The 13,106-nt window shown below is 42.9% G+C and overlaps 1 protein-coding gene across 1 annotated transcript in view; it reads right to left on the bottom strand.

Annotated features, from left to right (window-relative positions):
• ccdc88c (coiled-coil domain containing 88C) overlaps positions 1-12,230 on the bottom strand; it is a 41,452-nt gene extending 29,222 nt beyond the window's left edge. The window contains exons 1-3 of the mRNA XM_079175027.1: positions 11,656-12,230; positions 10,002-10,114; positions 8,118-8,226 (exon numbers count right to left, since the gene is read on the bottom strand). Coding sequence (XP_079031153.1) covers positions 8,118-8,226; positions 10,002-10,114; positions 11,656-11,715 — 282 coding nt within the window. The 5' untranslated portion in view covers positions 11,716-12,230. The remainder of the gene's footprint in view (positions 1-8,117; positions 8,227-10,001; positions 10,115-11,655) is intronic.
• Positions 12,231-13,106: the final 876 nt, after the last annotated feature.

Raw genomic sequence — 13,106 nt, 5'->3', positions numbered from 1 at the left:
AACACAGAAGTTACTATTTATACATAAAGACATAGCAAGCATATGCAAAGTGTGTATATAAATTAACTTGATCATGTCTTTATTGTAGTTTGTTGGCCAGTTTACATCAATGATAAAGTAAATCAGCCGATACAAGTTATGAAAATGTAACTGTTGGGCTTTGATGATTCAAGAGGAAAGGAATCAAAGTTCAGCCACCAACTGACCCAGACTTGTGCACCTACATGTTTGTGTGTGTGTGTGTGTGTGTGTGTGGGGGGGTGTGTGTGTGTGTGTGTGTGTATAGGCGAGCAGCCAACAGGAAACACCCTGCTGTCGATAGAGAGAGTGTGTGTGTGTCTGAGTCAGGAAAGACACAGCCCTCTAGGAGGGAATGCTTTCCATTCCAGAACATCATCTCCTGTCCCCCAAAACACACCTGATTGTCCAGACAGGAAGAGAGACTTTTAGACAAATGAAAACACTTTCATTTTATTTTCTAATTAACCCTCAGAGGTGCAGTGTCTTTATCAAAACATTTCATTTGACTGTCAAAGCAAGTTGTTTTGGGATGAGGAAATATGACAGTGGAATAAGGTCACATAGGAAGACATCAGGTTTAAAGAAAGGACACATGGGAGGAGACATATTGACAACCTCTGTCTGGCTAAGGAGAAGGGAAGCGTGCGTGTGTGTGTGTGTGTGTGTGTGTGTGTGTGTGTGTGTGTGTGTGTGTGTGTGTGTGTGTGTGTGTGTGTGTGTGTGTGTTAGATCTGGGTGTTGTGGGATGAGGGAAGTGACTGTCAGCAGGGAGAGGCTGGCTGGAATAATACACTCAAAAGCACACACACGCACACCTTATCACTTTAGGGAAAGATGTCAAAATTCACATGCGAGTTGATGCCGTTTCCATGGTTATTATGGATTGGAAAAACCCACTCACACGGTCACAGTCACAACTTCATGATCAGAGATACAGAGCTCTGGTCTAGAGTGTCATCGGCTTACACCACGGCTACAGCTTTGAGGTAGCCGGCGTATACCTGCAGATACTGTTACACCAGCCCATACACCAGGAGGTAACGAGAGACCCTGCAGTCTCCCTCTGTCGATCACACACACACACACACACACACACACACACACACACACACACACACACACACACACACACACACACACACACACACACACACACACACACACACACACACACACACACACACACACACACACACACACACACAGTGTGAATAAAACATGCAGGCTGGCTACCAGATGTCTTGAAGGCGCAGCGGGCATTCAGCTGAAACACACCGTCAGTCTGGAGGCTTTGCATACAACGTTTTGCTTGTTTCATGGAGACACTGCAGATTGAGTTGACGACAACATTAAACGAAACCAAATAAACTCTCACAGAGCAAGTGGGAGGATATCTTGATTGATGTGTTGGTTTTCCAATCCATCAACTGATACTGTTTAAAAAAATATCTACTGAAAACTCAATATAGATATTAGAAAATCAGCTTTGGCTAAATCTAAAGTGTGGCTTAAATATTACATGGGTGTTCCCAGAGGAAAGGTTGATCAGACTCTACACTGTCAAACATCATAACAGACTTTGTGCTAATGTTATGACATAAATCCCAGTTGAAAACATTAGCATTATGACGTATTATCACATAACATCTTGTAACACTAGTGTGTCTAGTTTGATTTCAACTTGAATGTTTCATAGTTGAATAATCAGTACCGGTTGGCGTTAATAATTATATTATATAGTTTGTGGGTTTGAGTCACAAACTGAATAAATCAATAACAAAGGATGTACATAAAATAAGCTATATTATTAAACTATGCAACTTCAAGGGGGTCAATTATTGCAACATGAAAATATGTTTCCACTGTCCCTTGATGGGTCCATCTTCTGATGACTGATTTAGAGCCACGCCATCACCCATTTTAGTCAACTTGGGCTACACATGAGCCGGCGTTTCTGACCGCGAGTAGCCACGACTTGGGTGTGTGACGTAACTGTGTCATGGCAGGTGTGTTGCTGACCCAAGGAAGCTCCGTGCCACGCGTGAAGTTGTTTAAGAGCGGGCCAAGCATTCAGACCACTCTCAACAGGCATGTTTCAACGGGCCCAGCACTAGTTTAAAGTAATTATCAATCAACTGCCTCAAACTTAAAAAAACTGTTTTGATATTAGTTCATATGCAGAATCCAACAAAGCTGTATTGGCAATAAGATACATTTGAATGGCTGACCCAAATACAGTTTTGCCCATTTTATCTTTTTTATAACGGAATAATATTCCCAGAAAAAAAACAGCATCGTCTCCCATTACTGGTTGTGATTTAAAGTGGTGTCCAAGTTGTGGAGCACAGAACCCAGCGGCTCAGTTAAAGTCACATCTTGTGTTAGCCGCCACCATGTTATTGATCTGGGATTAGAAATGTGAGCCCAGTGTGTTAGTGGGCCATGGATTCAGGCCCAGCGCGTGTGTGTGTGTATAAATGGGTCATGTAGCAGGCTCTATTGATCCCTTGTCAGTTTTAAGTGTTAGATCCTGCTGGTGATGTTGCTGCAGGAGAATATCTATAGATCTGAGCTCTCACTAGTACACACACACACACACACACACACACACACACATTTTAATCAGACTCATGTATTAATATCGGAGCAATAGGAGCTACGGTTAAGGGGGTTTTGATGATTTGTTTGAGAGGTTTTTCATAGTTTCATCTACATTTAAAGCCTGCAGGCACAAAGGTGTTTCTAATTAGTGATGTTGATAAACACACAGACTCACAGACACATGTGCACACACACTCCTCTCTCTCATAGTCATTCAGGTCTTGGAGACTTTTAGAGGACCACCCCCCCCCCCCCACCATATTAAAATAAAAGCCCCACGGAATGAATTCTAACTGAAATGCTTGTGATGAAGCCTGTCATTTAATAACCTGTTTGTGTTTATCCAACATTATGATTCTGTCTCTGTCCCCCCCCCCCCCCCCACACACACACACACACCCCATTTCAAAATAAAAGCCCCAGAGAGTGAATTCTTAACTGAAATGCTTGAGATGAAGCCTGTCAGCTTTCTGATAACCAGAAAACTATAATGTTGTGTTAATCCTTGAATAAGGTGTGTGTGTCTTTAGGAGTGATGGTGGTTTAATTAGGGTCAACTCCGAGCCGCTGGCTAACTGCTCTAAGCTTCAGGGAGGAAGCAGCTGAGCTTCAGCCAGCGCTAACCCAACACCCGGCTGTAGTCTCCTAGCAGCGGGGAACACACACCCAGCTGTTCTGCTCATTTTCTGTAACCAGCGTAACATTAGCACGATAACATGGAGGGTTAGCTAGCTAACTAGCCAGCCGCTATATGAGCTGTGCTTGAAAACAGTGGATGGCGTATTGAGCCATTTTAAACTATGAAATGCAGAATTGTTTTTTTATACATTTGGAAAGAAATATCAATATTAACTCCAGCACTGATGTGTTTCATCAAAGTAAAGTCATATAATGTAGTTTATCACTTTAAAAACATGTGTAGGTGTGCTGTTATTCCTCAAGTTATATCCAGATCAGATCTGTAGTAACGTCACGGTGCAGCCTCACCCCTCCAGCACACACACACACATTAAAACAGCAGTTAGTTAGAGGCAATAAAACACTGTCGACGGGTTTGACCAGGGTCAACACACACACACACACACACACACAATATCACAATCCACCCGGCCAGGGCGAGTGAGTACGAAGTAGGCCAGAGGATATGGAGTTCAAAACATCCCACGTAGGCTCAGCTTTGTTCTGCTGTTCCCATGGTGACCAAGGAGTAAAGTGAAGGGGGAGAGCTCTGCTTACGTTACTACACAACAATAAAAACGTCTTTCACAAGAGCCACAGTTTCACAGTATCACCGACACTCAGATAGAAAGAGAGAAACAAACACAGTGATGTCTGCATTGACATTTATTTTCTTTCTTTTCATTTTACACCAACAGTAGAGCTACTACAGCTGGTATACGTTCTAAAAAATTCCTCACACTCATGGAAGTTTAATGTTGAGGCAATAAAAGAGGTTGATTGTATTGCTTGCCATTGACAGCCTGCAAACATTTGTAATCTGACCAACCTCTGGATGAAGCATTCCATTTTATCCAAACAATCGAGCGCTTTGTCATTTGGTCTTTGTCACTGTAGCGCTGTCCGTCTCTCTAGTGTGAAATCTGTATCTGTCTCAGTGCAAACGAAGAATATTGGCACCGGTTCACATGTTGGGACTTGTGCTCTTGACTAAATGTAATCATCGTGCCACTTAAACTGCCATGTGCATCCGATTTATAATGGTTCTTACGTAAAGTGGTAACTGAAAAAGTGGGCATACTATAAACTGGAGCTGAAACAATTAATCGATTAGTCAATGACGGAAAAAGAATAACCGACAATTTTGTTAATTAATTAATTGTTTAAAAGGTGAGTGGACTTCCTAGTGTGATGGGCGTGTCGGCCTACAGATCAAAGTGGAGCCGGTCTCAATTGTTTCAGTGCTCCAATGACGCGGTGAAGCGTCAACCAATCCTGTTTTTGTTTCCCCAGGTTCTGAAAACCAGTTCTTAGTGCCAATAAACGCAACAATTCAACCGCGACTCTGCAGCAGTGTAGCGGGCCACGCTCGGCTTTGGTTCTGTTGCTTTTGTCGCTCGTGGTTGTTATAATGTCTGTTCTAATGACAGTTTCAGCACATATGACAAAAAAGTGATTTTCATAAAAGTTGCCTTCTGAGCCTTTAAGTCATTTATCAAAGAAAAATGCCAACCAGCCTCTAGGCGCAGCTTCTCCAGTCAGTGAGGATTGGCTACTTTGTAGGTTTCCGTCTACAATGTTATTAAACATTGTAAATGGTAATCCTCACATTTGACAGGCTATCACCACCAAGTGGTCATTTTACTGTCTTGGATTGATTTTCTGTCAAACAATGAATTGGTTACTTATTCCAACAGAAAACCCAGCAGGAGTGAAGAGAGTTAACAGCTTAGTATTCAGAGGTTGTGGTATCAGGTTACTGTGCTTTGTACAATAGAGACGGAACAGAAGGGAGGTGACGGACACCCCCTCTTCTCACACACACACACACACACACACACACACACACACACACACACACACACACACACACACACACACACACACACACACACACACACACACACACACACACTCTCTGCTTTTTCACTGGGGAGACTGGGAGGAGTCACTGGATCAGCCTGTGTGTCTGCAGAGACATCATCTAATTAGGAGAAAGCCAACGCCTAGCCCCTTATGAACAGCTGGATATACATACGTGTGTGTGTGTGTGTGTGTCGTTATGGCTGATCCTGAACTAAGTGGCATACTGAGGCTCACAACTCATTGACTTACGGTTGTACTATGAGGTGTGCATGTGTGTGTTGAGGCCAGGGTGTTTGACCGTGGTTAGAGATTAACCATCATGGACAGATTAACCCCATACTGCCCAGAATGACCCACTTTACCAAGTACACACACACACACACACACATACACTAGTAGCAGCAGATGTGGCCTTTGTTGTTGTCTGATCTGCATGAGCGACACATGCCCAGTGTTTTACTGTATTCTGTGAGACACTGGACACAAAGGCTTCATCACTTCTGTTTACAGAGACAACGTGTGTTTGTTTGTAACCGGTAGGAGGCAGCGCATCACTTCCTGTTCCTAGTCTGACCGCCATAAATTAAAAGAAGAAGAAATCAAAATGATACCGGGTCTTTTCCTTGACGTGTTCCCGGCAAACCAAACCTCCACAAGATGTTTGACTCACTCGTAACATCCCTCTGCTTTGCATCAGGTAGCATTAGTGTTTACACTACAAAGGATTTGTGGTCAAGCCCAGATTCCTTCGCCAAGTGGTTTGAGTGATCGGGTCACATCATTGGTTGTCGTTTACGCTTCAAATAAAAACGTTCCACTTTTGATCTAACTAACCAAGATGCATTCTAAAACCAAGTGTGTAAAACCAAGGAGAAAAGGTTTCCATGTGGTATCACAGCTTTTCAGAGATTCCTAAATCAGTATGCCATTTTCACAGGCTCATTACAGTTCAGTACTTCCTTGATCCATCCTTCAAGACCAAAGACTATTTTAAAGTCCTTACACTGGTTACCCATTATTATTATCTCCAAGGAGCTGATAATATTGATATTTTTAAACATAACTATAAACCCCTCTTTTTCTCTTTTATGTTGCGTCTTATAATCTTTGTGGTTCCTCAGGCGACCTCGTGTCGTACTCACACAAGGAGAAACGGTCATGGCTGCCATCGACGGACACAGAACGAGCACAAAGAAGCCACCTGTGGGTGAAGCAGCCTACTCAAGTGGATTGATAATGATAATGTTAGGTAATGCACACCTTTACATGACCTATCAGTCATAATTATCATCCAACACTGCCAGAGGCTTCCACTGTATTACAGAGAGAAAAGTGTTGGCAATGATACACAGGGGTGTGTGTGTGTGTGTGTGTGTGTGTGTGTGTGTGTGTGTGTGTGTGTGTGTGTGTGTGTGTGTACTGATGACAGGCACATGATGTAATGTAAGCGTCCTCTCAAAGCTAATCACAGCTCGTTGCTCAGAGGCATGTGTGTCTTTTGTGGAATAAATCAAGAGATAAGGAGCTCAGATGCAGTTGATTTGGCAGAGCTGCAGTCATGTCCTGTTGACACACACTTTCTCTGAGCTCTAACCCCTCTCTATATATATAAAACTATATGTTGACTACCACTTCAACTTCAGCCTCTATGTTTCCTACTTCTTCTAATGTTTCAACCGCTAACAATCAGCAATGCTACATTTTCTTCTGGAAATGTACCCAGTGATGGGGAGTGTATTGCTTGCACGTAGTAAGATACTTTCATATGATATGCAACCCTTTCTGGATTATGTAGTGTTTTTGCCTGCTGTCTAGGAATCCCCTGGTTCTGAAAGTCATTATGTCATTATTTGTCATGGGACAAATTAGTAGTTTTTTGCCTGTAAGTCAGAAAACAAAGCCATTCAGAGCTCCATCTGTTGATGTGGGGAAACTAGAGGCTGACAGTTTGGTTATACCTCCAAATCACGTGTATGTGGTTTAGGAATACGAATGTGTGTGTGTCTGCATAAGCCCGTTCCATTTTTCAAAACTTCCAAGCTGAAACACACACATCAGAAGACACACACATGACAATGATGAAGGCCAACATGAAGGCTGAGGAGACATTAACAGCTTGATCTCCAGACACTCAAACCAAGTAAAACTTTAGTAATATTGGTTTAAAAACATACTACATAATACATTACCTACAAATGGCAGAATAATGAGCAATTGATTGGCAGATAATACAACTGCAGTTAATATAATATAATTATATTCACCCAAATCAACTGTTGTATTTATGTGACTACACAAAACGTTTGCTCAGCATAGATGGGAAATATTATCAAATTGTGCATTTAAACCAGTATGAGCTACTACTTTTAAATACTTACGTTATGGAATATCATATCAATTACGAGTCATTCATTTGATCTAGCTCTGAGACGGTTGACGACACACACCGACACCTCTCTTTATCACCCGAAAAAACCCACAGGGAGACACTTTCATCTCGTAGCCAGCGAGGTAACGAAAACAAGCAGACCCAACGACACAGAGAAGGAGGAGGACATATTGTCTGTGCCAGTTTAAGTGTGGGTTTCAGACCAAGAATAAAAAGGACTTCACGTGAAAAATGTCACAACAAGCTTTGGACCATGATGGACTAAATATTAAAAATGAGGAAAGGACACACATTCACTACTTGTTTTGTGTCTCTCTTGTTTACCATGCTGATACATTTGAATGTATTATATTTTGGTGTTCATGAAGTTTTACAGTAATTCTACTTAGTTAAGACTTTTTAGCATGGGGGGGGGGCAAAATAAGAATACAATCTAGACTGCTACAGTTTGACCCATGCATGTTGCCATTAGCATGGTGTGTGTGCGTGTGTGTGTGCGTGTGTGTGTGTGTGTGTGTGTGTGTGTGTGTGTGTGTGTGTGTGTGTGTGTGTGTGTGCATACCTGGTAGTACGTCCTGATGTGTCTGGTGAGAACGGTCAGGTTGTAGAGGCGAAGAGACACGTCGTTGTTCACGTTCTTGTTCAGCCTCTGATTGGTTGGGCTGGGGTCGCTATGGAGACACACACACACATCACAGATTAGATTGACGTTACTTGTTGCTTCTTAAGACAAAGAACTTGTTAATTACACACATTCCAAGTGCAGGGTAACTGTTGTGTTGGAGAGAGAGAGAGATGGATGCCCACATCAACACATCCGCCCGTGCCAGACTGATTTGCATGTGAAGGGGGGGGGGGTAACGCTGTCTGGCTGACTTACAAAAACATGCCGTCAGTTTGATGCCTAATGGAGACTATTCTATATATATATATATATATATATATATATATATATATATATATAAAAAACGGGGTTTTTGGTGTCTGTTATTGTTCCTCCTAGCCATGAATAGATGCCCTCCAAACAAACCTCTGTGTAAGCAATGGAAGACAATATCCACAGTCCTTTCTCTGTGCAAAGATGTATTCCAATGTATATGTTGACTACCACTTCAACTTCAGCCTCTATGTTTCCTACTTCTTCTAATGTTTCAACCGCTAACAATCAGCAATGCTACATTTTCTTCTGGAAATGTACCCTGTTTTAGTTTTATTCCCGGTCCACAAGTCCAACACAGTTCATTAAAGATGTCCTCATTAAATTGCAATATCATTGCAAAGTTCTGCTCCAGCTCAGAAGGCCAGAGAGGAGAATAGGTTTACAGACTGACTGCTTCTCTGACTGACTGATTTACAGACGCTCTCTGAGTGGCTTTCCAGTCATGTTGCTCATGGCTCGGCCACCCCCTCTGTAACCCACTTTCCCCTAAACCCCTACCAAGTCCTAATCCACCCCCCCCCCCCCCCCCCCCAGATAGCCCAGCCTACATTCAGTGTGTGGGGAACAATAGGGCGATTATCATTGTTTCTGAAGACAATAACTAACATATGAACATGTGGTCTGATTGGGGCCAGAGGGCCGGTGGGAGGAGTGGGTATGTTTTGTTTTTAATCACTGTGGACAGTATTAGTGTCCCTGTGGTCCAAATGCTGTCTGTCCAATCCAGAAAGAATTAAAGGGATATGCGTATAGATATTTTATTGTCAACAAATCCCATGAAAAGAGCAAAGCCAACAATGAACGTGTCCTACTAACAAGTGTTGTGTGTGTGTATCCAAAGCCTGATACATCTTATTCCTCAGTGCCATAGAGCTCCTCTGAAGACACATCAATGATCACCACGAGCGTACTTACAAAGCCTGGTACAGTAAGAAGTATCATACTAACATAAGCCTCATCACACCACATTCTGCTGTCAGAGATGGACATCCTGCACTCTTACTGAGTCAGCAAGGGTTGCATCACCTTCATAGCTGGGACCGATTCTCTCAGTGCGTCTCTAGCTTAGCTAAATATGTATAAACTGAATATGCTGAGAGATATTGCCCCACACTCTTACCTGTCTGCAACAGGTGTAATTCCTAACTCACAGCACAAACAGACAGCAGCTCAGCTCTAAAGGGACCGGTAATGATCTCTCATACTCTACTCCTGTTTGTCGTGATATAGACTTCAGCAGCACATCTGGCTGTGACGTTTACAACCCGAAACCAGCGCGTCAGGATGTGGTCGCAGACACACAACACACACAGAGACAAACACACACACAGAGACAAACACACACACAGAGACACACACACACACAGAGACACACACACACACACACACACACACACACACTGGATTAACTCACTTGCTGTTCATAAACCCACTCCAGACACGCCAAAAGAACCGCCAACTCATACAAATGAAATGTTTAAACTCTCACTCTGTGGCGTTACTTACATGTGTGTCATGATCTTGTGCAGGAAGACGCCGTCCACCAGCTCCATGAACATGTCGACGCGCTCCTCTGAGCCCGCGTCGTCGCACGAACCCAGAGGACCCAGCGTCCTCACCTGGGGACACAAAGAGAAGTCAGCTACACGTCAACTGATCCGTTTTTCCCCTTCAACTCAATATGCTGGCTGACGTCCTGCTGAATCACCTGGGCAATCCTTCCTTGTTAGTGACACATTTGTAATTAAAAAGACGACAGCTGAACATTGGAATACATCTTTGCACAGAGAAAGGACTGTGGATATTGTCTTCCATTGCATACACAGAGGTTTGTTTGGAGGGCATCTATTCATGGCCAGCAGGAACAATAACAGACACCAAAAACCCCGTTATTGTATTTATGGGCATGTCAGCAATGTTTTAAGATAGACTTGAACCTTTCTTTCAGAGCTATGCTGGAATTAAAATGCAATACATTCCATATTTCATCTTTTTTAAACCCTTAATTATTGAGTTTTTCTGTGTTTGCTGAGAGTAATGCTCTCTGTTGAAGGCCCTGCTGGCGCTCACACAGTGACACAGCTGGAAGCTGCCCAGTACAACCACAGTCTGATCCGCCGCTGGCCACTGAGTCTGATTGTCTGACTCCGACAAAACCTCCCTCCCAAAGCTGGGAGAAACTGTTGGTTGAGCGGTCAGGTCAACAGGACGTGGTCACAGGGAAACAGGAAGTACCACAGAGTTAATAACCTGTTGACTGCTTCGTGTGGGTCGTCACAGTCCGGACTGGAAGCCCATTGTGGGCCAGCAGAAGCATTACAACGGACTCTGAGGACACTGATATCTAAAGTAAAGTCTACTAAGGAATGAATAGATTTTATCCAACTTTTTTTGTTGCTTCCTGTTAATGTTATGAAACTTCTTTTCACAGAAAAGCACTGTAAAACAAATATATAAATATAAGTTTGCAGTTGGGTAAAATAACGCTGCTTTACATTGGATTCAGTTGACATTAGTTGGTGCTTAAAGCTGTGCTGGATTAGGGAAATCAGCTGCTGTGCTGTTGGCTCAGATGGACTAAGTTGTTTTCAACACATTCACCCCTTTGGACCAGGGACATGCAAGGCAGCTACAATCACTCACACGCTGAGAATACTTGGGTCTACTGGGTGGAAAACTTTAGTGCACATAATGATTTTAATGGAAAAAGATGATAAAGAGGTAAAGAAACAGAGGTAACTGAAGGACTGTGGCCGGTGAAGCAGAAGAAACACAGAATTCACTTTTTTCTGTTTGGTAGTATCAGATCTAAACGTGGAAAGTCCCAGAGACACAAACCAACATCTCTAAATATACAGTTTATCGGAGGCTTTTATACTGAAAATCTTCCCCCTGTCACTGTAATGCATCTGTCTGAGCAGTGTCAGTAAATGAGTTAATGGTGCACCAGAGAGCAAAGTACTACATAATGGTACATTAGAGGTCAAAGTACTTTGTTTTTCTACGAGTTAGTCGGGTAGTTCTTCTAAGTGTAGCCGAACTGAGAGAAACAGCAAAGGGAAAGTACAACAGAGACACGAGTCGGCAAGTCGCGTGCATCACCGCACAACTGTGTGTGTGTGTGTATATGTGCGTGTGCGCGCGTGCTGCTCTCACTCACCCACACCACCAGCGGCGACTCCATGAAAGTGGCCAGCAACTCGGACAGAGTCATGTCCATGGTTGTTCCAACGGCTCCCGAGTCCGTTTATCAATCACCAAGCAATCATAAATCCACCGGTCGGTCAGTCGATATCCACAGCAGGCTCGCGGACAGAACAAAGCCCCCGCGAGGCATCGATTCCCCCCCTGCACGAGCTCTCTCTCACACCACTATTGTCTCGCGCTGTCCCGTTTCCCTAAACACTGGGTTTAAAATGTAAAGCGTTAAATATGAATAAAAACTTTTCGAAATACTTCCACAAACGCCCATATGCACCACGGTGGCCGTTCCGTTAGCGTGGAGGGTACATATGCAGTTTATTTTCCGGTTGAAGGTGTAACACTTGATCCAAACTTCGCAGGACAGTTGTTCGCGTTTCCAGGGATACAAGACTCTGACCGTAAAGCGGGAAAACGGTCGTGAAATACGAAAAGTAAAGTAAACAAAGTTGAGAAAAGTCAAATGCGCGGTAGAGGCAGACAGAGAATGTTAAAAAATAAATGTTTCCGTTGTTTGCTACATCTTAACCACGTCTCTCTACCTCTCCTCTCTCCTCTCCATCAACCTGACTGTGTGCGACCAGCAGGAGGGGAGGATTGACCGACAGCAGGGCCGACCAATCCGCTACCGCAAAAAGCGCGGTCCCCGCCCGTTGTGTTGAATCAGCCAATTACAGTGCAGTAATTTGGCAGCGTTTTCTCTGAGCTTGACGTCACCTGCCGTTTGCCACCAACCAAAGACCTTAGACGGAACAAGATAAGAAGCGTCCTCAGAACGATAGAAGATTAACGTTTTTGTTATTTTTAAATTTGTGGATTTCTGTGATTTAGGTAATTGTAGTAAGTGAGTTTATTTTAGTTGATGTTATAGTTAATGGTCTAATGATGTTGACTTTACATTTTTTGCATATACGTTTGTTGAACAGAGTTTCTTAAAGCAGATTACAAAAGATAACTATAACAAACCATGGCTGTATCATGATATTTGTGTCGATTAGTGTCTTGATAGTCTAGTATATTCATTATGGTTCCTACTATTGTTAGTTCTTACTTGTGTTAGCTAGTTAGCTGAATTGTAATTTTAGCTTTTCAAGCAACTATTTACTATTTACCATACTCAGGCAGTAAATACAGATTGGATTAGCAACAGTTAGCTTACCAGCTATGTGCTTAGCTCGCTAGCATGTGTTTAATTAATTCCACTTCACAGTGCTTAGCCATGCACAATAAACCTTTTTTCCCAGCAGACATGTTGTTTGTCATGGCAGTAAAAGCACAGCTGTAACTTCTAACACTTGATATGGTTCATTCCATTTAAATGTCCCAGTAAGCCACTGGGGTCAATTCTGTGTTCATAGTGAGACGTTTTCACAAAGGTTAGCTTATCTGTAATTTACTCAGACAGTTTTT

The sequence above is a fragment of the Pholis gunnellus genome (assembly GCF_910591455.1).
Source record: "Pholis gunnellus genome assembly, chromosome: 15".
In the NCBI taxonomy this organism is placed as follows: domain Eukaryota; kingdom Metazoa; phylum Chordata; class Actinopteri; order Perciformes; family Pholidae; genus Pholis; species Pholis gunnellus.
This window is presented reverse-complemented; position numbering and strand designations above follow the sequence as displayed.